The sequence below is a fragment of the Manihot esculenta genome, chromosome 3 (genome assembly GCF_001659605.2).
Source record: "Manihot esculenta cultivar AM560-2 chromosome 3, M.esculenta_v8, whole genome shotgun sequence".
NCBI classification, from domain to species: domain Eukaryota; kingdom Viridiplantae; phylum Streptophyta; class Magnoliopsida; order Malpighiales; family Euphorbiaceae; genus Manihot; species Manihot esculenta.
This window is the reverse complement of record NC_035163.2, coordinates 25,097,051-25,122,999: the sequence shown is the minus strand read 5'-3', so window position 1 is coordinate 25,122,999 and position 25,949 is coordinate 25,097,051. Positions and strand designations below refer to the sequence as shown.

The window sequence follows — 25,949 nt, the reverse complement described above, 5'->3', positions numbered from 1 at the left end:
TACCAGATCCCCCTCCTGAAACTCTAACTGTCTTCTGCGGACGTCTGCATAGCTCTTCTGTCTGCTTGCAGCAGTCTTGATTCTCTCTCTGATTATGGGTACCACCCTGCTGGTGATCTCTACTAGCTCAGGCCCTGCCAAGGCCTTTTCTCCAACTTCCTCCCAGCAAACAGGTGACCTGCACTTCCTCCCATATAAAGCTTCATACGGAGCCATCCCGATGCTAGCATGATGGCTGTTATTGTAGGTAAACTCCACCAAAGGTAGATGTTGCCTCCAAGAACCGCCAAAGTCCAGCACACACATTCTAAGCATATCCTCGATAGTCTGGATGGTCCTTTTGGACTGTCCGTCCGTCTGGGGGTGGAAGGCAGTACTGAAATCCAATCTAGTACCCATGGCATTCTGCAGACTCCGCCAAAACCTGGAGGTGAACTGGGGCCCTCTATCCGACACTATCGAAACAGGAACCCCATGCAGCCTGACGATCTCATCCACATATACCTGCGCCAACTTGTCCACAGAGTAGCCACTCCTGACAGGGATGAAGTGAGCAGATTTGGTGAGTCTGTCCACAATCACCCATATGGAGTCCACTCTGTTGGACGCTGCCGGTAACCCCACTACGAAGTCCATAGCTATATTCTCCCATTTCCACTCTGGAATAGGTAGCGGGTTAAGCATTCCAGCCGGCTTCTGATGTTCCAGCTTCACCCTCTGACACACTTCGCAGACTGACACAAACTGTGCCACTTCTTTCTTCATCGCTGGCCACCAATAAACTTTCTTCAAATCTTGATACATCTTGGTGGCTCCGGGGTGAACGCTGTATCTTGCATTATGAGCCTCTTTCATAATGTCTCCTTTTAGCCCTATGTCATCTGGTACACACAATCGACTCCCATAGCGGAGGATCCCCTTATTGTCAAATCTAAACTCACTGTCCTTGCCTGACTGAACAGTCTTGGCAATCTTCACTAACTCTGGGTCCTCATGCTGTTTCTGAGCCACCTGCTCCAGAAACACGGGTGTTACTTTCATCTGAGCAACCAAGGCACCGGTACCAGACAACTCCAACTGTAGACCTTCATCAATGAGCTTGTAAAATTCCTTCACCACTGGTCTCCTCTCTGCCGTGATGTGGGATAGACTGCCTAGTGACTTCCGGCTTAGGGCGTCTGCCACGACATTCGCCTTACCCGGATGATACTGAATCTTGCAATCATAGTCACTCAGCAGCTCCACTCATCTCCTCTGCCTCAGATTCAGATCCCTCTGACTCAAGATGTACTACAGGCTTTTATGATCTGTGAAGATCTCACATTTTACCCCATAGAGGTAGTGCCTCCACATCTTGAGTGCAAAGATTACTGCTGCCATCTCAAGGTCATGTGTGGGGTAATTCAACTCATGCTTCTTTAGCTGCCTAGAAGCATAAGCAATCACCCTCTCATTCTGCATCAGAACACAACCCAGTCCCACACGGGATGCATCACAAAAGACTGTAAAGTCCTCATCACTAGATGGCAGAGCTAAAACTGGTGCTGAAATCAACCTCTTCTTAAGCTCTTCAAAACTCTCTTCGCACTGGTCGGTCCACAGAAACTTCTGATTCTTTCTGGTTAGTCTGGTTAGAGGAGCTGCTATCTTTGAGAAGTCCTGAACGAACCTCCTGTAGTAACCTGCCAAACCCAAGAAACTTCTAATCTCTGTCACTGAAGTGGGTCTAGGCCAGTTAGCCACAGTTTCTGTCTTCTTGGGGTCTACCTCTATACCATTCTCTGACACTACATGCCCCAAGAACGAAATGCTCCTCAGCCAGAACTCACACTTAGAGAACTTGGCATACAAGCCATGTTCCCTCAAGGTCTGCAAAACCAATCGCAGATGATGGGCATGCTCCTCTGCATTCCTGGAATACACTAAGATATCATCTATGAAGACAATAACAAAGTGATCCAAGTACTGGCTAAACACTCTGTTCATGAGGTCCATGAATGCTGCAGGGGCATTAGTTAACCCGAACGGCATTACAAGGAACTCAAAATGCCCATATCTGGTCCTGAAAGCCGTCTTTGGCACATCCTCATCTCTGATCCTCAGCTGATGGTACCCAGATCTCAGATCTATTTTGGAAAAACAACCCGCTCCTGCTAGCTGGTCGAATAGATCGTCGATCCTTGGCAAAGGGTACTTGTTCTTGGTAGTGACTTTGTTCAACTGTCTGTAGTCGATACAAAGTCTAAGGGATCCATCCTTCTTCCTGACAAACAAAACTGGAGCACCCCAGGGTGAGGTACTCGGTCGGATGAAGCCCTTGTCTACCAGCTCTTGTAACTGTTCTTTCAATTCTTTCAACTCAGCTGGAGCCATCCTGTAGGGAGGGATAGAGATCGGTCGGGTTCCAGGCATCAATTCTATCTCGAACTCTATCTCCCTAGCAGGTGGTAAACCTGGCAGCTCGTCTGGGAAGACGTCTAGAAACTCTCTAACCACTGGCACCGAGGCGGGCTCTCTAATCTGACTGCTAAGCTCTCTCACATGAGCCAAATACCCCTGACATCCCTTCCTAAGCAACCTACGAGCCTGAAGAGCTGATATCAGACCTCTAGGTGTGCCCCTCTTGTCTCCTCTGAAGACGACCTCTGACCCGTCCTGACCTCTGAACCTGACTACCTTGTCCCTGCAGTCCAAGGTAGCACCATGGGTAGATAACCAGTCCATCCCTAGAATGACGTCAAAATCTGTCAAGTCTAGAACCACAAGGTCGGCGGACAAGCATCTTCCCTCAACAAACACAGGACTACACTGGCAGACTGACTCTGCCACTGATGGATCACACTTGGGTCCACTGACCCAGAGAGGACACTCTAACTCAGAGATCATCAACCCTAACCTCTGGACGGCTCTCGGTGTAACAAAAGAATGAGATGCACCAGGGTCCATCAAGGCATACACATCTGAACAACCAATGACTAAATTACCTGCCACCACGGTGTTAGATGCATCTGCCTCCTGCTGAGTCATCGTGAAGATCCGTGCTGGAGCTGATGGACCTTCACCTTTGAAACCCGCTGAAGAAGAGGCTGCCCCTCTCCCTCTGCCTCTGCCACTGGCCTGAGTCATGGCTGGAGCTGCTGGCTGCGCTACACTGCCTGAAGCTGTCTGCTGGGACTGTGCCATTGGGGCCGCTCTTGGACAATCTCGAGACATATGCCCCTCCTGACCACATCTGTAACAGGCTGTCGTCCCAAACCGACATACTCCTCTGTGTGGCTTACCACACCTTGCACAAACTGCATTATCCGCACCAGAGCTTGGGCCACTCCCTAGTCCCAGACTGGACTTAACCTTGTTCCAAAACTTGTTCTTCTTAGACTTCCTGGGACCTTTGTCCCACTTCTTGCTACCTGAAGTTGCTGCACTCATTGAAGAAGAGCCTGGGGTCTTAGAACCAGAAGGCTGTGCCACTGATTGTTTAACTGTCCCCTGAACGATGGCACTGGCCTCCATTTTCCGAGCCATATCCACTATGGCATGGAAGCTCTCCCTATCTGCTGACTGGATCAAGGAGGAATATCTGGAGTGGAGTTTCATGATATACCTCCTTGACCTTTTCTGATCTGAGTCAAGGCTTTGCCCTGAAAAAGGCAACAGCTCCATAAATCTGTCTGTGAACTCCCTCAACTGCTCAAACTCTATCATCTTCAGCTCTCTTGAACTATCTGGGAAAGCCCAACCTGCAAACTCGTTTGCAAACTCTTCCCAAGACATGCTATCCACTTTCGGGTTCACATAATTCTTGAACCACTCTCGTGCCTTCTTGCACTTAAGTGTGAACCCAGCCATCTGAATGGCTCTACTATCATCAGCCCCAATCTCATCTGTGATCACCTTGACCCTCTCCAGATACACAAATGGGTCATCCCCTTTTTCATACTGGGGAGCACCCAACTTCATATAGTCGGTCATCTTGGCCTTGCTCCCACTGGCTGAGCTAGGTCTAGGAGGTTGGGTAGCTGGGGCTGCTGGTTCTGCTAGAGGAGGAGGAGGTGCAGCATCCCCTGGGGTAGGGTTTGTTGGATTTGGATAGTAAGGTGGAGGTGGATACATTGGGTACTGAGGGTATGGTGGATAATAAGGTGGGTATGGCATCTGTGTGGGATAAGGGCTAAAGCTGTGGTAATCCGATGTGCCTCCCATCGAATATCCAGGGTTTTGTGAGAAGGGTGGGTAGTAAGGTGGCTGAACGAATCCCGAGGCCTGAGTGCCTCCTTGGGATTCTCCCATTCCTTCTTCTGACATGCTGACTCCCAGACTGCCATCCCTTCTCTGCTCTACATCCATATCATCCGCCATGTCCTCTGACGCTCCTCCCTGAACTGTTCCTCTGACTGATCTGCTTCTTCCCAGATCCAAAGACCTTCTAGGGTCTCTTACTGCTCTTTCTCTACCAGACCTACTAGACATTGCCCTAGGCAATGCTGGAGGACGGGCGCTCGTGCCCTCGTCCTCAGGTGGTACTCCAGTCAATCTTGCTGATCGACAAGTTCCTCTCATCCTGTTTTCTGAAAAAACAGTACACATCACATAAACATTAGCATCATACGGTTCATGTGGGCACACATGAACCCGCATCACACATCATAGCATATCATTCATATCATAGCATTTCACATCATCATGTAAGACAGGACTCCACATCCTATCCTAGTGGACATGACCTTCCTATTGTGCTTGACCTTCTATAACATCTATGAGCCCGACACTCTAGGTCCGACCATATGAACCTAGGGCTCTGATACCATTCTGTAACGACCCGAAAATCGGACCGCTACCGGCGCTAGGATCCAGATCGGCTTAAGGCCGCCGGGACCCGTAGCAAGCCTGACATGCTACCTGTAAACCTGTTTAATCCCATACATGATCCACAACATACATAAAAATTTAAAACTTTTCTTTCATACATTCTATCATACACCAAACTCAACATGTGCATGCACTGAACATATACATAATCATAAACTTGACCCCTCTGTGGGATCTCATCAATGCCCCCAATGGGGCAATATACATGCTGAGTTGGCTAGACATAAACATCAAAAACATTAAGATCATGCATCAACAAGGGATTACATATACTATGGTCAAGCACACTTCTAATCTCAATATCGTTACATTACATGTCTATACATCATTATACAATCTGTTATGTCCACATTCTAACTATTACATACATATGACTTCATTACTCTTCTTGACTTTCCTGTCTAACCCGTACCTGCAAACCTGGGGAATTTGGGAGAGGGGTGAGCTACTAGAGCCCAGTGAGCAGAATCATAAAGCATTTAAAACACATGCTATCATGGAATGCATCACATCACAACTAATCATATCAAGGATGAACTTGTCACCATTTAGCCCTCTACATAATCCAATCATGCCAGGGGCGTAGTGCAGGCCACACCTGGTCTTTCTCTTATACATAACATAACATAACATACATAATCCATGATGCCAGGGGCGTAGTGCAGGCCACATCCGGTCTTTCTCTTACATAGTGCCAGGGGCGTAGTGCAGGCCACACCTGGACTTCCATATCATATCATCATGTCATAACATATGAGGGCTAATGGATCATTCAATATTCATCCACATCAACAACATATTATGCAATGCAACATATTCGTGATTTCTAATGCAAGCATCCTAGAATATCACATGGCATCCGTGATGCATGAACATGCTCAAAACTGATTTATTTATTTATTTAAAAGCATAAGAGTCATTCCACTCACCTCTGGCTAGCTCTGACACTGACTGAAGCAGCTGACTCACTGCTGGGGTCCTCGGTTCCTCGGGTCCAAACCTACACAGGTGGACTCAAATGAGGGACCAACATACTATAACATAACTCTAAAACATCTCCCAAAAACCCCCTAAAACATCTCAAAACATCCATGCAAGAACATGCAAAGGAAGGCTGAACAGGGCACTTTTGGCGGCAGGTTCGGCGGCCGAAAGTCCCTCCAGAGCCGAAAGTCAGGTAGGTTCGGCGGCACCTTCGGCGGCCGAAACTCCCAGACAGAGACGAAACTCATGCATGTTCGGCAGCACTTTCGGCGGCCGAAACTCCCAAACAGAGGCGAAATTCCTCTTTCGGGGGCAAGCTTCGGCAGCCGAAGGCTGCCTCCACAAGAGGGTTCGGCGGCCGAAAGTCCCTTCGGCTGCCGAACCTGGTTTCTCCCAAAAGGGCAGAAACTTGGTTCAAACATGCATAACCGCCTCAAATTCATTCCATCATGCATATAGCTCAACCAAAACAGGCACACAAGCTCCTAGGGGTCTCAAACTAACTTAAACCCCAACTACAACACACATACACAAGCATTTGCAAGCCACATTGTCCATAAACTCAAAAATCATCTAAACTCACTAAAAACCTACACATGCATTTCTACCCCATAGATCTTGCATAAAACTCATTTAAACATATAATGACCTTAAGATCGGCTCTTACCTCTTGAAGATCGAGAGAGAGACGACCTAAAACTCGAAGGTGGGAGAAGCTGGATTCTTGAACCTCCAAGCTCCAAAACTTTGCTAAAAAGCTCAAATCTTCAAAACAAAGTTAAAACACATGAAAAACTTGAAAGATCTTGAGGAAAAACATCTAAGATTGGTGAGAGACGGCGAAAAGCTCACCTTGGCTGAAAATGGGGAAAAGCTCGCCCGTTTTCGGCTAAGGGACCCTTTTATAGTGGCTGGCCAGGCCACGTTCGGGGGCCGAATGTGCCTCCGCATGCATGCCATGTTCGGCGGCCGAACTTGAGGTTCGGCGGCCGAACCTGGACTTCCCTCACTTGTGCTTTCGGGGGCCTAAAGGCGCTCCCGAAGGCATGCATGTTCGGCGGCCGAACTTGAGGTTCGGCGGCCGAACCTGAGTTTTCCTCCAAGGTTGTTTTTATTCAAAAACTCATTTCCTTTTTACTTGAAATCATCAAAAACATTAAAACATTTCATGAAAACATGGTTTTACCCATCTAGAGGTCTCCGACATCCGAGATTCCACCGGACGGTAGGAATTCCGATACCGGAGTCTAGCCGGGTATTACAGTATCACCTGTCGCTATCATACAAAGCTGTATGTACGGGTTTACCTGCCTGCCCCCATCTTTAAGCGGCCATTTAATTTCCTTCTGGCGCTCGTGTTGATATGGTCATGACTTATTTGGGCCTGCTCTCCTACTCCCCATCATGTCAGAGGGGTTGGATTCTTTCCTGATGAGTCCAGACCCCGGTCAGCTCGGCCTGCCATTAATTTGTGCATTAAAATATTTTGTATTTCGATCTCCATTTTTAAGCCAAAAGCACTTTGCCTGCTATTTAAGTCTAGCTTCTTCCTGCTCAAAGAGACGATTCCAATCTTCCTTTAAAGAGGCGTGAGAAACAGTGCTGGGTCTATTATCCAATTATCTCTGTATAGTCTTCTTCTTTTGCCAAAACTCTCTATTTCTACCCTTACCCCACAACGAAAGAGCAGAAACTAAATCATCACGTTTCATCAAAAGGTTGTGTGGCATAGAATTAATCCAAACTCCTTTAACAACCCTAGCCAGACCCTCATCACATAACCATACATTATCAAATCAAAATCTCCTTTTATCTCCCTTGTTATCCTTAGGAGCTGTATTAATCACCAACGATTTGTGATCCGATCTAGGAATATGAATAACCGACAGACAACATTAGTGAATTTACGAGCCCAGTCCTCGGTAGCAAGGACTCTATCAAGCTTAATTCTCCCTAACCAGATTATTTGACTCCCTACTCTTCTCCCAATTGGCGCACATTATCTTGCGATTAATATAATTATTTTGATTCCAATAAACCTTAGACTCAATAAATAATCGATTAATTAAATTAAACTCAAATCATAATTTTTCCAAAAAATTTTATAATATACTTATTATATATTTTTGATGCGACTCGAATGAAAAATTTACTAAAATTAATAATAATGGGTTCAAAAAGAAAGACGAGCTAATAATAAAATCATATTCTAAGAAAGAAAAGTTGGCATAGATTCTAAATAAATGTAATGATACGTAGACTAATATAATAAATGAAGAAATGAGTACGAGGTTTTCATTTTTCTCACATAAGTTATGATGTTTCTTAGCTTTTTCATTTTTGTGATATTAAATTTTGCTTAATTTATTTATTTTGTTGGAAAAACTGAATTTGTAATAAGCTACTAAATTATTTTAGTATAATTATTTGCCAATAACTTTATTACATTTTTCTATTGCAAATGGAAGAGCTAAGGAGAAGAGGCCTCTTCGCAATTTGAACTTTAATATATTAAAAATTCTCTGTATTTTTATAAAAAAAAAATTATTATTTAATCTTATAGAAAACTTAAAAGAGCAATTTATTGCAGGAGAGCATTGAAATTTCTTTTTTTTAAAGTGAGATCTATAAAATTTATCATCAAAATATGTTAAGTTAAAACATTAGTTTTTGAAATTTAATTCCTATAAATTTAATTTCTATAAATTTATAGGTCCCTCTCTCAAATAATTGAAAGAAAAAATATATTTTCATCCTTAAAATATTACATAATTAATAGATTTGTCATTCTATTTTTCAAATTCAACACTTTAATTTATAAAATTTTAGTTTATAAAGTTTAATTTTGTTAAAATTCACGGAGAAAATCTCAAATTCAATCTTCATAAATAAATAAATACAAATTTCAATAAATTTAATATTCAAATTGAGTAAAGGTAGTAAAAATTAAAATATATAAAATTTAAATTATTAAAAATAAAAAATTAAAATTTAATAGAAATTATTTTTATGATACTTATCGTTGTTAATCACTACTCGCCATTTGAAAAATTCATTAAAACGTGTCTGATATTTTAAAAAATCTACTAATTAATTTTTTTTTATTAATTTTAATTGTTAAGTATTATAAAAAAAATCTAAAATACCTTTGATATGGAGAGACTAATTAATAAACTTTTTAATAATTTGAAGGACCAATTAATAATTTTTTTTTAATTAAAGGATTAAATAGTAAAATATTTAGAGATAAAATTAATAGAGAAACTAACTAGCAGACCTTTTAAAATATTAAAAATATTTTAATATATTTTTTAAAATTAAAAGACTAAATAACGAGTTTTTCTATATTATAGAAATTAAATAATAATTTTTTTATTTTATTATTGATAAAAATATTTTTAAAATTATATTTATTATCTTTTGACTAAATAAAAATTATTAATTTAATAAAAATTATTTATGAAATATTAAATTTTAACGGAATTAAATTTTGAGAATAAAAGTATTAAATTTTAAAAATAAAAAAAATAAATTCATTAATTATACTATATTTCAATTTAAAAAATAATTTTCTCTTATATAAAAATAAAATTAAAAATTATTTTTACAAAAAATGTTTAATAAAAAATAAATAAAATAAATTACTCTAATTATATTCGTCATATATTTTTAAATTATATAACAAATAAAGATAAGTCCACCTTTTTGTGGAGGGCCAAATTATAATTTTACACGAGTAGATATTTCGAACCATTTCATGGTCTCGGAATATCTCAAGTCTTTCACTTGTTGGTGGGACCAGCTGAATCAGTCAAAGTCAATCCTTTACGTCTTCTCTTCTGGACCCCCACTTAAACTGTTCCCTTTTCATTTCCGTCTAATAAATGCCCATCGACATGTCCACCACTACACCTACTTGCACCTCCACTATCGGCCGCGAGTATATTCCACGCTCCACCGCAAGGCGACGTATTCCAAGCGCTTCTCCTCTTGTCTCCCGCGAAAACTGGTGCTCTAGTAACAAGTCCCTTGATCACGCGCTATTCTCGCCTTGAAGCTGAGGTAAAAATAGATAATTTACCCACAAAAAAAATAGTAATAAATTAAGAAAAAAAAATCTGAAAATGGAAATTGACCCATTTCAACTTATCCACAAAAAAGCAGTCTTATAGAAATGCAACAGGTGAACGATTAAGATTTTAATGAAATAAAATAGGTGAAATTTATTTTTTAGAAAATAAGAAACTAAAATAGTAAAAAAAAAATAAAGAGAGAGAAAATAACAAACTAATTACATAATTACAATATTAATATAGTAAATAAAAAAAGGAAAAAAAATAAAAGAGAAAACAATTGATAATATTTTTATTTATTTAGTTATTACCGGTTCTCGTTGCTTTGAAGTTGACGGTAATTCTTGTTGTTGGAAGCTTTGGTCCCCCTTTTGAACCTTCCGCTTCTTACATATTTCTTTCATCTTGAGGGGGTCCATCCAGCTCCTCGCCGCTGCTGGTTAAGGGATTTTCGAAGCTTTTTTTGTTTTTTTTTTTTTGGGTTTTGAATTCTAAGTGTCTTTGTAAATGTGGAGCTCTGGAGAACCTGCTGATTCTTACTACGAAGTCCGACCTGAGTGCACGGATGTTCCCAAATCCAAATTCAAAATCAGGGTATCTTTTTATTATTATTATTATTATTATTATTATTGATTTGGATCAATGCCTTGTAATTTTCTGTTTCATGGGTTGGTTTTGATGTTTTTTTTTTTTATAAGAATTCATATCTTTATTTTGGATCGATGCTTTATGGTTTATTTGCTTATGGCTCTATTTTGATAAGTACCCAGTTTGTTTATTTGAATAAATATGTCATCCATGTTGTTTGATTTGGATCAAGGTCTTGTAGGAAACGGTGAACATGGCCTACCAAGTTTCGATGAATCCTGCAATTAGATTGTGGATATGGAGTTCAAACAATTTTTATTTGGATCTTTGTAATGTGGTTAAAGAATATGCATATGGCTGTTATTTTAGGATCTGGGATTGTTCATGACTTTTGTATCGTTATTGAGTTTGATTTTTAAAATTTAATGGAAACATGTTCATTTGCATTTTTGGTTTAGCTTTAGAAGAAAATTAAGCATAATCATAGAATTATGTGTAAGCCCAAGGAACTTAGAGTACATTATGTATCTGAATTTGTATGGAAATAGGATTTTTTTATTACATAATTGATGTTCAAGCTTCATGCTAGTTTTATTTGTTTGTGATATTGATGAGATATATTACTGAAAAGGAGACAGAAAGATTCTAGCTTTAAGACTGGAATACACTTGTAAATTGAAATCTGACATTCAGACAATTTCTTGCCTGGTGATGCTTAAAAATCTTTACTTAGATATCAGATTGCTTTCTATTTGCATATTTAAGATTGCTGTTTATGTAAACTTGCTGCCAAATCTGTTTCAGTGAATGGACATTTGGTTAAGTTTCCTGTTTAAAAACCTAAATATATTGCTTGTTGCAATAACTGAAGCTTCTTTGATGATCTACTTACGCAGGCTGGTAAAACATTAAGTGTAAGGAAATGGCAGAGTGCATTTTCTCCAGAAGGGCTTCTAGATATAGGCAAGACTCTAAATCGAATCCAGCATGGAGTAAGTTTATATCTGAATGAAATCTTATGGTCAAACTGTAAGATTTAAAGCACAAGATTAAGTCTCTATTGCTCTCTTCCTCCTTTTTTTGTGTATTTAGGGGATCCATCCATCAATTAGAGGAGAAGTTTGGGAATTTTTACTTGGTTGTTATGATGCAAAGAGTACATATGAGGAACGAGAAGAGATACGCGAGCAAAGAAGGTAGTCTATTTTTTTACTTGTTTACATGAGTCATGCATAGTGGAGAAAAAAGTGGGAAGGATGAGAAAATATTTATTTAGGTTGTCCCTTCAAGTAATTTCATTTAGTACATTTGTTTATTATAGAATTATGATTTTAATCTTGTGACATGACCAAATTAAGCCAGTTGAAAATAAACTTTCCATGATCATCGTTTCTATCAATACAGTGACTCATTTTTGGAGTTTGGACTTGGTTCTATTGCCATGTTAGTTTGCTTTCTGGCTTTGGAGATCCTGTCTACAAGATTGTATTGAGATTCACGTTTGGAACATAATTTGGTAGTATTTAACATTTTTTAGCATTTTTTGCTGAAGTTGAGTTGAGTTCTGCAACTATTAACTACCTTTTGTGCATAAGAGTTTAAACTTCTGGTATGTCCTTCTCACCTTGTGTGAAGCTATGTTACTTGGACTCTGATATGAGTGTCAGAAATTGCTGCATATCCCTATGTTTGACTTATCAACTCTTTAAATAGAAAATATGGGAATATAGATCTAAATTTAAACAGGGGTACTTGGATATGTTATGTTATATAAAATAAACTAGAACAAAAATAATATAAAGTTATATAGTAATAATTATAGTCTAAATAGATGATCAAATACAGCTAAATACGTCATCCAAAATACAACCAAATAACTATTTTTATCTAAATCCATATTCTTCATCTTGAGAGAAAAGAATACTCTAGTCACTCAAGTTTCCGAGTACACAAACGTGTCAGACACATTTCATACCGTATCCAATGAAGTGTCGTGTGGACACGGATATAGCATAGCAAAATAAAGAGTCAGAGTATTAGAGCATTGAAGAGTTGTTCTTATGTTATGCTTTCAGGATACAATATGCTAGGTTGAAGGAAGTGTGCTGTGAAATATTTCCTGTTGTTGGAAGCGGCCGGTTTATTACAGCACCTGTTGTCACTGAAGATGGTCAGCCCATTCAGGAACCGTTAGTAGCTTTAGAGACAAATCAAGACAAGGCTTCGGCTTCACCTTCTGAAGATGGGAATTCTGCTGAAGTTGCTGGTTCATCAGATGCAGATAACATTGTTGCTACTTCTGAAATTGTGAAAGAGCTTACCAGTCATGGTCCTTTGGACAAGAAAATAATCCAGTGGTTGCTTACTTTACATCAAATAGGTTGGTGAAATAATGATAATGCAATTTTCTCATTTTTATGTGCAGATTCCATTCTCATTCTTCGATCCATGCCTTGTTATCACTTGAATTTTTGTAATAACATGAGAAGGATCTGCACCAACTGTTATATCCTTCAAGCAATCATTAATTATTAATTAGCATGGGATTTTTCTGGTTCACCTCAGATGCTCACAGAGATTGTGGCCTAAGCATTATTGATGCTCTGTCTCAAAATGCTTCATTCCAATAATCACCTTTTAAGCAGAAATCTCTCTCTCTCCTTCACTCTTGGAGATGCTAGTTTTGTGTTAAACTGGTCAACTTGCAGATTGGTTCTTATGCATGTTGATCCATGAAGCATTTTTGCATCTCTAGAGATGCACGCCTGTGCACGCCTGTCATATGCATGTCAACTGCTAATTTATATCACTTAAATCTTCTTGTGGTTCACAGCATAAATCTTATCCATGATTTATTTTGTATTTCCTGTAAATTGTGACTCTTTCTGCTTTGATTAATGTGTATTAGGTCTGGATGTGGTTCGAACAGACAGGACATTGGTTTTCTATGAGAAGAAAGAAAACTTGTCAAAACTATGGGATATTCTAGCTGTTTATGCCTGGATTGATACTGATGTTGGCTATTGTCAAGGTACATGATTAAATGAAATTTCCTCGTTATGAATGACCCAAATGATGAGATGGTTGATATGCTAGAAGTTTGTTCAATTCAGTTATGATTATTTGTGAAGATTCTCAATTTCCTTTAGCTCTGGTATTCGTCTTTCAAAGCCTTCAATATGGGACTATGGCATGGACATCATTATGGTTGGTTTGACTTGGTAAAATAATACAGGGGTTTGAGTTCAACAACATTTTTAAAATCAATTCAGCATTTGTAGGCTAATAGTAATAGCTTATTCTATGAGTAACAAAATGTGTGTAATAGGGATGACAGTAGGATAGAGCATCAACTCCTATACTCATAGCATTTTAGAGATTTTAGAAGTTTGATCCTGAATGTGTAATCCGAATGTTAAATTTTGTATGCTCAACTACCAAGTTGAAAGTACATTTATAGATCCTATTAATTTCAAACCGCATGTTTCTTCTTGCTTTAAGAGACCTTTCATGGGATGAGAGTATTAGAGAAATAACAATAAGTTTCAAATTGATAAGATCCAAGAAATTTACATGTTCATTTTCAGCAGTAATTTTTAGGGTGAATTTCCCCAAATACAATTTTTTCTTTCCTGTAGGTTTTCTTCATTTTTTGGAATTCTCCATTTCTGCTCTGATTTTATCCCGTCTTGCTTGCATGAGGAGCTAGAGGTGCTAGGACCAGCTTCTAATAACTGCAATGGTTGTTATTAGGCTAAAAGGTTAAATTTGCCCCTAAACTGTTCAGGGAAGACCAAAGATACCAAGGCCAAATTTGCCCCTTCTTGCTTGCATGACTTTTTAATGATAATTCAAGGGCATTTTTGGACAGAAAAATAAAATTTTATATTTTTAACCCTTATTGTATAATCAAGTAGCCTTTTTACCGCTGTTACCCATTTTTGTCTTTATTTTTTCTTTCTCACCATTTCTTTAAGTAAATGGAAGAACAACTTTTAATAACAGACTATAGGTCCTCTCATATTACGAAATTGTTGTGTCTTTGAGTGGTAGTTTTACAAGTGGATAATAATTATCTAGTTGCATTTATTTTTTATGATTTGCTTCCTATGAGTAGCTGAAGGTAATAATTACTATGAACCTACTAGTGCAATGATTTGAAATATCTCTGAAATCTTAACTTTATGTCATTCAGGGATGAGTGACCTTTGTTCCCCCATGATAATGCTTCTTGAAGATGAAGCTGATGCATTTTGGTGCTTTGAACGTCTGATGCGTAGATTGGTACTTATCAAAATTTTTCTTTGCTGTTTCCCATTTTTCATTTAAAGAATTATTATTTGGAGTATATTTGGTTTTGTGTAATGTTTTGCTCACCATTATTATCCAAATCCCTAGAGTAACAAAATTAAGAAAAAGATTAATTTCACTTCGGATACTTTCATGTCATCTTCATATCTTTCGTGTTGTGTGAACAGTTCTTGTATTGGAGCACAATTTATTCATAGCTGATGGTTACTTGTAATCTTACTTGCTGCCACTAGAACTTCTGTTTCAATAAAATAAAACAAAATCATTAAGAATTTCCATTGACTTACTATAACACCTTTTTCATCATTAACATTTATAGGTTTTGTTTTCTCCAATTCACTAATTGTTTTTTCTTATTCTGATGTTATTCCATGGGGATCTATCACACTCGTATGCCATATTTTTTGGTGCTTTTTGGAGATAGCTATACTAGTTTTCTTTCTATTATTTTATATGGCCAATTAGAATGTAATATAGCTGTAGCTCTATTATTTTTGTTATCTATTTCATTTCCACTTTCTTATGATTTGTTCTTATTTGAAATTTTAAAGCGAGGAAATTTCAGATGCACTGACAGCTCTGTCGGGGTGGAGACACAACTTACTACTTTAGCTTCAGTTACTCAAGTTATTGATCCAAAACTACATCAGCATTTAGGTATTTCGCTTGGATTACAAATTTTTCCTCTCTATTTTTATCTTCTATGTTTTATCTTATGTACTGAGTGATGATTCTTAGATTACCTCATTAGCGAGTGCATTATATTGGTCTGTAGTTTAGAACTTTTCATATTTTTATCAAAATAAGTTATAGGTTACCCAATAAAAGGGAAGGAAGTAGGAAAAAAAGAGGATCTATTATTTAGCTTAGAGTTTCAATCACAAGCAATGAGAAAGCCCGAGTATCACCGAATGCTGGGGTTGTTGCATAGTTGATAGAGAATAAAAAAGGAGCATTATCAATGCACAGGGCATGCAAGTTTACAGGCTTGAGGGAGAGAGTGCCGGGAAAATTTCTATAATTAGTTTTGCGTTACGGAGTGGGATTGCTATTCAAATCTGAGTTTAAGGTGGCTTGTTTGGGTTGCTGTCGGATTCTGCAAATCGAAAATTCCGGGTTTTAGGGGTAGTGGGACTGTGGGGGGACATTTCTATATTATGGTATTGTTAGGTTAAATCTATCCATCATGAAAAACTGAAAATCTTGGAATTTATTTTTATCCAATTATGTGTATGAAAGGAAAACGTTCTGAGAAGAATTCCCCAGTATGTTTCTGAATCTACAGAATGTGATATACAATCAAATACAAGACGGCCCGCCTATATGTGTATCTGAATTTGTTATTTTTTCTTTGTCACGGTGCAGTCCTGTTTTTATATTTAATAATTAACTTATATTGTGGCTTCCTGTTAGATGGCAGTTCCTCAGCTATGAATCCTTGGCATTTGATAATAATTTTAATATCTTGTGATTTCTTATTTTGCTTTACTTGTCTTGTGATACATATTCATGTTTCCTTTTGTATTTCTTGATTATTCTGTCTTTTGATCTTGTTCTGCAGATGCACTTGGTGGAGGTGATTATTTATTTGCTTTTAGAATGCTCATGGTTTTATTCCGCCGAGAATTCTCTTTTTGCGACTCACTCTACCTCTGGGAGGTATGATTCAACTTTTCTGAATTAAGTACCTTCTGAATTAACTGAAATAAAACAGAACTTAAATTCTAATTTGATAAATGTTGTGCTTAGCCTTAAAGAGTAGCTTCTGAGTTGATGATATGCATGCATATTCCTATGAAGGCTGTATTCAACTCTATCTTGCTCTTCAACTCCAATCTGTGGAGTTTATTCATACCATTTGAATGAATGACTTTGAAGACTAAAATTTAGGTTGCAGAAATCTGTCTTGTCAACTTCCCGTTCTGTCGAAAGATAGACTGCGCACACAGACCGCAACCACTGGATCCAAGTCCACACACACCTATGCACAAAAAACTTTGCGGCAAAAGAAAAACACTGAAAGCAACAGTCTACTATCTTTCAACAAAAAAAGAAACTTCTCGATCTGAATAATCTCAGGTTCTGGACTTAAAATTTGCAAGAGTCTACCAATAGGTCAGCACGTCCCCATCTTCCCTACTTGATAAGTTTCCAACACTATCCAATAGATGGCCACTATGTTTACTCAAACTGAAAACAAATACCCATCTTGAATGGGGTACGTGGGTTCACTTTCTTGGGAAATTAGGAAGAAGAGTTGAATAAATTTGTTACTTTGGCTGTGAAGTTAATGCAAGTCCTGTTTCATCTTTGGCCTATGCATTGCAGTTCTTTATTTGTCCTTGTTGCTTCTCTCATGTTCTGATTATTTTTCTTTTCACGGTCCTGCATCTTTGGAATAACTATAAAAGCACCAAGTTTTCTCTCTGTGGAATCTGCGATTCGTTGTCTTAATTCTGAACATAAATTCCGTTGCTCATGATAACTATCATTTTCTTTTAAAATCCAACAGATGATGTGGGCCCTTGAATATGACCCTGACTTGTTCATGATGTATGAAGAGGCTGATTATGACAAAGCTGAGGGATCTAAAGGGAGATCTAAGTCAATACGCCAATATGGGAAGTACGAGAGGGAAAATATGAGGAGTGGGGGAGCAGAAGCCCCACTTCCCATCTCTGTTTTCCTTGTTGCTAGTGTCTTGAAAGATAAGAGTGCAAAGCTGTTGACAGAAGCTCGAGGCCTGGACGATGTTGTTAAGGTCAGCTTAACAAGTTTGTTTATCTGGTTATGCTTTGGATGTCTCGAGATTGCAATCAAAATAGTTAGGATGATATAACATCTAGTGAAGAGCTTTACTTGTTTGTCTTCTCATTTCTTTTCTTTTCTCTGTTGTTATTCTACTATACTTTGCAGATACTGAATGACATGACTGGAAATTTAGATGCCAAAAAAGCATGCACCGGCGCTATGAAACTTCACAAGAAGTACTTAAAGAAGGTTCTTCTCTTACCTTGAGTAGTGCTGTAAATATTGCAAATCTGCAGTAAACCATAAAGGAATAAGAAACATGGATAAAGTAAAAAAAAAAAACTCATTTTAGTACGGCCTATTTCACGAAATTATTTTATTTTTGTTATGGATTTATCTATATATTATATACTTAAGAGGAAAAATATATTGACAACAACAATTGAAAATACTCTACACCAAAAGATTAGATGATTTCTGGAGGTGAGGAGTGATGTTGAAGCAGTCATCTCAGATCTTACATCTAAAAAATACGCGACAACGAGGGTTCACGAATTCAATAATTGTCTCCACCCTATTCATTTTAGTAATTAAAATTAACTTGTTGCTAGACTTTGAATTTTTTTGCCGGTTAATCTTTTCTTGGTTTCCTTGCCTGAACTTATAGTTATTTCTTGATTATCATTCTTTTGGTTATCCCACAAACTCATTTGAGTATTCTTTCCTCCAGCAGGCCAAGAAGCCTTAGTATATGATGAAAGACATAATTTTTCTCCCTCCTTTTTTGGGCTGTAGTCGAGACATGCATGATGCTGCTACATTGTGTCGTCTTGATTTGGCAAATGACAATAATCCACAAATCTTTGGTTGAAGATCACAGAATTGTACAATTCTCTCAAGCCTGCAAACTGGTCCTAGAGAAAGGAAATTGTTGTGCGTTAAAATTAGTCTTAATTTTCCTCTTCTTCATTAGTTGTGTATCCAAATTAAACGTCCTTATTCTTTGGAATTTCCTACGCAATTCCATGTTGTATTACTTGTATTGTTGTTTACAATCATCCATTGATATCAAATAGAAAGAAAACAAGTATTTTGCTTGTTGTCAATATGACTTCTTATCTATTGAGGGAAATGTTTATTTTCACGGGCTCCACAAGTGATTCTGCTGTTCTAATTAGGGCACAGCCAAATTATTTTTTTATTTTTTTATTATTGAAGGTGAAGGAAGAATTGTTTCTGTATATACAGAAAATATTGCTCTCTGAGCTCTATTACTTGCATATTTTCTTTATTTCAAAATTTTCATTCTATTTTTACAAAATGTAGCAATTACTAGAAAATTTTTATCAAATAGAATAAGTGGTATAAAATTATAATGTATACGATGCAATATTAAATTTATTATTTCGTATAGCCATATGTGGGTTATACTCATACATCAAATTAAAGTTTATTACATCGTCAATTTATTACAGCCCAATTTTGTCCAACAAAAAACATGCTAGGGAAATTTAGGACTAGAAAAATTAAGTAGATTATTTTATTAAAGGTTCAAGGATTTTTTTTTTTCTTTTTGGATTTTAAATTAAAATAATCTGAATGGTGGGCAACATTTTATAAACAATTCATACCTCAAGCTTTTCATCGTAATAACTAATAAAAATCAATATTACAAAACAGAAATGAGAATATATATCATTAAAATGAAATTGAATAAGATCAATGTGTTTTTTTCAAAAATACATATATACATATACGTTGTACTAAGTGCTTTGGTAATTTTTTTTTTACGTCAAAAGGATTTGACTATGGAACAAATACCCTCTAAAAGTAGTTAAAACTAAAAATAAAATAAATTAAACCATTAAAATCACGAAAATCAACATTCCTATTTGCGTATATTTTCCAATGGGATGCTTCAACATTACCCCACATCCCATCTTTTAAGACAATGAGACTACAAGGAAGAAGAATTGCTTGAAAAAAAAAGAACAAATTTTCAAACTTAGTTCTCTACTCCATTTAGATGAACAAAAGGAATAATAAACACCACAATTTCTTAGGAATAACCAAATTCATCACAAAACTATCCTGTAACATTCTTTTCCTATATATGGCGATCTTCGTGGCCGTCTCTTCTCTAAATGTACATGAGATCTAATGTTTATCTGTAATCTAGATCCTGCTCCATGTTAAAATTTTTGCTGATACACATGATCAAGGATCAAGGATCAAGGTCAAGTGGCAGTTATCTCCTCCATATTGCTAATTTCTTCCACGAACTGTATTTTTGGCTCCAAATCTATGAACTGGTTGGACTTGCTGGCTAGATGTGATATGCTAACCCTCCCTTGACGCTTGATATAGTCAGCAACAGCTTTCATCTCTTCCTGTGAGATGTATATATATTTTCCTCTATCATCCATTACACCTGAAAGTCTCCCTGATGCAAAATAAATCCAATATCATATATGTCTTCCCAAGAATGTTTACAAGTCTGTCTCTGAACTTGAAATCCATGCTTTCGTGTTAAAAAATGACAAAGGTAAGTAAATACAAAACTCATCCTCTGTGTTAAACCTAAATTAAATGCAATAGAAAAGAACAGACTATTCGAACGATAATGGCAGATGAGACTTAACAGTTTTTCTTCTTTTGCAAGTTACCAAAGATCAAACTGAAATCGGAAGAAATCAAAGAATTTCTTGGGAATTTTACAGGATCCCTTTGTTCTTAGGAAATCATGAATCACACCATTTATGCTTATTTCAACAAAGAAGTGCTCTTTTAACAAAAGAAGCACAGGCCTCTTTGATAGAAGAACTTTTTGTCTTGGTTCAAATTCAACACTAAACAAGCAGAAACTAATTGAATACTTGTATCCAAAATTCTCCTAATGGATTTCCGGTCCTACGGTGGTAGATTATTATTGACATCCAAAGAGTAATTTCCCAACATAAAACTAAAACTAAGTGGTGGACTATAATTGATATCCAACATCATCATCCAAATAAGCCAAAGAAAAAACTAAGTTCGCTTTACACAGGAAAGTTCAATTTTTCTCTAAGCTGCAGTGTTGCAATAAACCTTATACAATGGCAAAGAATGCTTATGAAAGAAGACGAAGAAGAAAATATGGTATAACACTTACCCATATTTTCCAGGGAGGTTATCCGATTAATACATTCCTGCAGTAGCCAAAAATGAATGGGAAATTATGAAACAAATATTTGCATTAACCAAAGAAATGAGACTATAAAAATTTATAATTATAATTACAGCTTAAAAAATAAGGTGCTCAGAGAAGAAGTGTACGGATAGAAAAAGTGATTTGAAGGAAAATTGGAACATGAAATCAGTTGTAGCATTGTTCAACTCAAAAACTTAAAAAACGTTCAACATGTAGATCCTATTCTACTACTGCATCCTGAAGAAGAAAATAAAGGGCAGAAATGAGACAAGGTAAAAGAGAAGGGAAGTGAGGAGGGTGGGGGCACAAGTAAAGAGAGTACCTGAGTCCTCAGCTTGAATTCTGCAGCAAGATCTTCCAAGGGAATGCATTTTTGTCTCTGGAAGATGAAATTTAACGAAAAGCAAAATGTTCAGCACCATAAAAATCTGGACTTAGAATGTTATCAATACGAACTATATGTTTGTAGATTCACTCCTTGTTTGGATAACTTTGTTAGGAGGAAAGAAAATAAAGAGTGAAAAATAGGGAAGTAAAATAAAAGTAGTGAAAAAAGTTATTTTTCTCCCATTGTTTGGAGGTTAAGAAGGAAAATAAGAGGGGAAAGTAACCTTTTTGAATAGTGAAATAATTGTTTTACCCTTGATATTTGTAATAAAAATAAATAATTATAGGAATAAAAAGATAACTATATTCATTTCCACCACTTTCTCTCCAAATGAATAGTAACTTTAATTTATTATTTTTCACCTTTATTTTCCTTCCTCTCCTATTTTCCTCCTATCCAAATTCCAAACAGTGTCAGAGCTAACATTGTATGAAATTGCAGATGCATGCAAATAAGATGTTTTCAAGTGCTTGTTAAAATAATTCACATTTGATGGACATGTTAATTTGATAGCAAGAATTGAACAAAAACCTGAAAATAACAGCAGCTACTGACAGAAAAATCAAGTAGTTAAATCATAAAACCCTTGATGGTAAGAGTCTGATAAGCAATGATTATAATACCTTTATGTATTCCACAAACTCGGATAGCAAATCTTGATTTCCATCTTGCACTTCATTTTCTGTCGTTCCTTCAGCATCAACTGAAAACTCCCCTTTCCATTTCTCAAACTCTAATGCAGCTGCTTCCTCCTCTTTGGCCTTTTGAGCCTTGGCTTCTTCTTCCTACATGAATCAAGAGAAATTTCATCAACCAAGAACTTATTACAAATATCCTAAAATACCACAAGAAGGAAAGAGGATCAACCAACCAGCATACGCTCCCGTGCCTCATGCTCTTCATCCTTCCTCCTCCGCATTTCTGCATAACGGTCTTGTTTGGTCTGCCTTGATTCACGTGTAGCTTCTTCAGCCTTCACAATAATCATGTCCAACTTAGTAAAGCAAATACTAACTTCCCAAAAATAATTATATATATATATATATATATACCTGAAAATAATGCAAGGATTATCTACCAAAGAAATAAAAATAATAATAAATTTTAGCTGCCCATACATTTTGGATTCTCGTATATTTTTTTAATTAGAATGTTAGGTAGTTAGTGATGAATGCTTGTTATCTCCAGGAAAGCTTAAATTTAACAAGAATTCCTTCAAAATGTCAATGTGAAGAAAAATTTTGATTCACTTAATTCCAAGGTTTTAAGGCTTATATAGTTACAATAACTTTATGCCTGAAAGAGAATAAGGAGATACAGATGGAGAACCAAAAAAACATATATACAACCTGTCTTTGAGCTTCTCGCTCTTGCCGTTTCCTATCTTTCTTTGTTGATGCTCTAGCCTCATAATGTTCACCCACTTCATCATCACTTTCATCAACCGTGTCTGAGTACAGAATTGCATTTACTCAGACTTGATACCGGTTATCTAAATATCCACAGGATTATCAATGGAATAAAGGGGAAATGTATAGTTTATGAAAGAATAATGCCGTAAAAAAACATAATTTTAACTCGAAAAACATCAGGAGATGTGCCTTATAATTATACAAGTCAACAGACAAAAAAAAATGGATTGAACAGGACAACCAGGAAGGGTAAATACCATGAAATAAGGTTTGATCCGGGATCCCGTAAATATCCATTCTAAAAAGCAAGAGAAAGTTCGAAACAATTGGGAATTTTTTGGAGATACAAAAACAGAAGAAGAAGTAAAAAAATTTAAGATATTAGTGCAATATGGATAAAAGTTTGTGAAAATCACAGATAGTGCTTATAAAATCACCACATATAATAAGAAAAGAGAGAGAGAAAGAGAATACAAACACTCCATTACCAGAGAAAGGCACTGTATGACAGAAAATTCGCATATGAAGAGGCTTTCTAGGGACAATTGATCACTCAAAGAGGATGCTTTTATATAATTCAGTTGCTATTGGCAGAAAGACAACTTGATGTCAGCCTTCTGAAATTTTTTGTTTTGCAATTGTAATTTTATGTTTTTGTTTTGCAATTGTAATTTTATGTATGTACACAAATCTTACGCTTAAGTAGTAATGCATGATTTCGAATAAAAGGGCCACCTTTCAAATATATACAAAGCAATTCCAAAGCACTTGGCCTCTAGTCCTGATTCATCCATTAATGTTCATGTGTAATATAATTTTCAATAACCCAAAACTCATTGCTATTCTAATCTAATATTAAGTACAGCTGCCTTAATACCTTTTCAGTTTATGGTACCATCAGTCTTACTCAGTGGACAATAGGAATTGATTTTCAACAAGCCCAAAGAACCATGTCCATTATAAAACTCTTCTAAAGTAACTGTCAACAATTTTCACTCGGTATTTTCCCTTGCATCAGTTTTGTATATTAAAAATAAAGATATGCAAAAGAGACTTGCAAACTTATCTAATCAACGCTCACGAACATATGCTAGTATATCTGTACTAACGCCCATACTCATGCTAATTATTCCTTAAAGCTAAATTGGGAAAAAAGGATAAAACAAAATCTAGTTCGCTAGAAGATTATCAAGATCTTTCTCAAGGATGCCAAGGACACAGCACAAATAGTTTCCAAGATTGCAACAAAAGATCATACCATTACGTTCTATAAGCAATTTATAATAATAATAATAATAATAATAATAATAATAATAATAATAATTATAAACCTTCAACGGTTGCTTCAACAGCTCTTGATGAGCTAGCTCCAGCTGCTGCTCTTCGACGCATCCGCCGAGCACCAGTGGCACGCACCACAGTTTCCTGCTGCCGAACCTGAAATTCATCCTCATAATTCAATAACCGAACACACCTAGAGGTTGAACCTTCTCAATTTGAACTAATTACACAACTCTCAGCAAAAAAATGTTACAAAAATTTAGATCTCCATCGAACAACAAAATTCCAATACTCTTCAAGCATGAAAAACTGGAGACATACCTGACCTTCTTCCTGATGTTCATCAGCTGATCGCGAATCCTGACGACGCTTCCACAAATATAATGGAATTAGAGCAACAACAAGAAGCATAGAAAGAATTGCAACAAACAATTCCTCCATGTTTCAACCCTTTTCTGCCACAATAAAAAAAAAAAATCACAGTAAGTCGTCCAAATTCGGAATCGGTTTTGTGGCTGAGAAGATAATCGAAAGAGGTATTCAATTTCATTTTCTTGAGCAAAACATTAAACTATGAGCATTCAAAATTAATTTTCCATTTTCCAGTGATTTTCTCGGCAATGGAACAAGAAAAGAGGGTTATGGAGGGTTTTTCAGCAATTGAAAGTATCGGAGCAAACCTTTCGATCCTAACGCGAGGCTTGCTCAGAATCTGACACACGATAAATTTTTTAGCTGAGAAGAAGAATTTTGAAGACAAATGAAACAGCGTCGTTTTCCTTTTTCTCCTTATTTGGGCTTGGGTTGGCCCGTTTCTGCACGAAAGAGAATAAATTTCTGTTTTCTTTTTTTACATGTTTTAGCTTATATTTTCATTTTTGTTAAAAAAATAGAAAATGTATTTTCTTTTAATTACTTAATGGTCGTATTTGCAAAATAAAACAACATCAATTATGTTTTGGCATATGTTTTTCTCTTACTTACCTCTTTCTCATTGCATCCTAATTTGAAAGTAATTATATGGTACGAACAGTAATTTTACATGGCAATTATATGTAAAAGAACAGTCCACAAAAAATAAATAATTAAATAAGTAAAATTAAACCACAAATAAAAAAGTGAACTCCAAAAAATATATTAAATATTTAAATTTAAATTTATTAATTTATATTGATGGCCATTGGATTTCACTATTTCGGACCAAGGCCAGGTCCACAATGACAGCCTATGATCTGAAAGTTTCTAAGTCTCCCACGTGAGACTGGTCCAGCCCGTCTAGTCTTAAGACCGGGCCCATTCAAATTTCTCAATCAGACCTCTTCTAATCTCAGCCTTAATCTCCTCTAAGTCCAGTCCAGAAGAAAGGTGGTCAATCCATCCGCCTGTCTCCCAGCATGCTGCCAGAGATAAATAGTCGTTACGCATAAAATAGAGATCTAATATCTTCGTATGTCCGTATTCGTATAGCAGAGACAAACAAACAAAGGAAAAGAATAAAAGGGAGTTGCATTTTCCTCTCATACTAAGCTTAAAAAAAAAATAAAAGGGAGAAACATCCTCTCAGACTAAGCTTAAATAAAAGGGAGAAACATCCTCTCAGACTAAGCTTAAATAAACCCTATTTTCTGGATATAAATAATTATTTATTTGTATAAACCAATTCTGGACAACCCAATACATAAACCCGATTTTAAACTCGAATTTATCCATATTTTATCTTAATAGAATTCATTTGAATACCATCCCTATTTTACCTATTTACAATATATATTTTTCTAATTTAAACTAAAGTGAAAAAAATAAAAGTAAAATAATTTTCTCAAATTTCCATATATTAAATCGTTGCACTATAATTGGTTACCCTTCCCCTTCCTTCCCTCACTCCATCCAACCTTACTTCCCTCACTCCATCCAACCATCCAAAAGGAAAAATGGATCTCATTTTCCATAGTGTAAAATTTTCCATTTTCATTTGGGTCGGACCGGTAATCCGGTTTAGACAGAATTTCATAATTTCTTATGATGGTTATGTTTAGATCAAGAGTTTGTCACAGATGAAGTGTACCATCAGAATTTTATCCTCCCCATTCAGATTACTCTGT

General features: G+C 36.6%; 2 protein-coding genes across 6 annotated transcripts; one reads left to right on the top strand and one right to left on the bottom strand.

The window, feature by feature from the left end:
• Positions 1 to 10,250: 10,250 nt before the first annotated feature.
• LOC110610743 (TBC1 domain family member 16) lies at positions 10,251 to 18,682 on the top strand. Of its 2 annotated transcripts, none has more exons than XM_043954900.1 (11): positions 10,251 to 10,520; positions 11,411 to 11,506; positions 11,607 to 11,710; positions 12,590 to 12,894; positions 13,423 to 13,545; positions 14,710 to 14,798; positions 15,377 to 15,482; positions 16,387 to 16,484; positions 17,338 to 17,586; positions 17,742 to 17,825; positions 18,310 to 18,682. In XM_043954900.1, exons 1-11 carry the CDS (start codon positions 10,434 to 10,436, stop codon positions 18,322 to 18,324), a joined length of 1,356 nt encoding a protein of 451 aa, XP_043810835.1. In that variant the 5' UTR covers positions 10,251 to 10,433; the 3' UTR covers positions 18,325 to 18,682. The 2 variants fall into 2 exon arrangements, with proteins under 2 accessions (XP_043810835.1, XP_043810834.1); XM_043954899.1 differs by having other exon boundaries at positions 10,252 to 10,520; positions 18,307 to 18,682.
• An 890-nt stretch (positions 18,683 to 19,572) lies between these two features.
• On the bottom strand, positions 19,573 to 24,955 carry LOC110612072 (DDRGK domain-containing protein 1). Of its 4 annotated transcripts, none has more exons than XM_043954903.1 (9): positions 24,528 to 24,955; positions 24,169 to 24,302; positions 23,898 to 24,003; positions 22,497 to 22,604; positions 22,026 to 22,127; positions 21,778 to 21,939; positions 21,089 to 21,145; positions 20,728 to 20,764; positions 19,573 to 20,019 (listed from the first exon to the last, which is right to left on the bottom strand). In XM_043954903.1, exons 2-9 carry the CDS (start codon positions 24,189 to 24,191, stop codon positions 19,814 to 19,816), a joined length of 801 nt encoding a protein of 266 aa, XP_043810838.1. In that variant the 5' UTR covers positions 24,192 to 24,302; positions 24,528 to 24,955; the 3' UTR covers positions 19,573 to 19,813. The 4 variants fall into 4 exon arrangements, with proteins under 4 accessions (XP_043810838.1, XP_043810837.1, XP_043810839.1 ...); XM_043954902.1 differs by having other exon boundaries at positions 22,504 to 22,604; positions 24,528 to 24,953; XM_043954904.1 differs by having other exon boundaries at positions 22,504 to 22,604; positions 24,174 to 24,302; positions 24,528 to 24,953.
• Between the last annotated feature and the right edge of the window lie 994 nt (positions 24,956 to 25,949).

Bases quoted from the DNA above. Each gene is read 5' to 3' on its own strand.
- LOC110610743 (XM_043954899.1), top strand. From the start codon at position 10,434: ATGTGGAGCTCTGGAGAACCTGCTGATTCTTACTACGAAGTCCGACCT. The intron at 15,483-16,386 runs GTATTTCGCTTG...CTTGTTCTGCAG, and splicing joins AAAACTACATCAGCATTTAG to ATGCACTTGGTGGAGGTGAT. The intron at 16,485-17,337 runs GTATGATTCAAC...AAAATCCAACAG, and splicing joins ACTCACTCTACCTCTGGGAG to ATGATGTGGGCCCTTGAATA.
- LOC110612072 (XM_043954902.1), bottom strand. From the start codon at position 24,288: ATGGAGGAATTGTTTGTTGCAATTCTTTCTATGCTTCTTGTTGTTGCT. The intron at 20,765-21,088 runs GTACTCTCTTTA...TGGCTACTGCAG, and splicing joins AATTCAAGCTGAGGACTCAG to GAATGTATTAATCGGATAAC. The intron at 20,020-20,727 runs GTAAGTGTTATA...ATTTTGCATCAG, and splicing joins AACCTCCCTGGAAAATATGG to GGAGACTTTCAGGTGTAATG.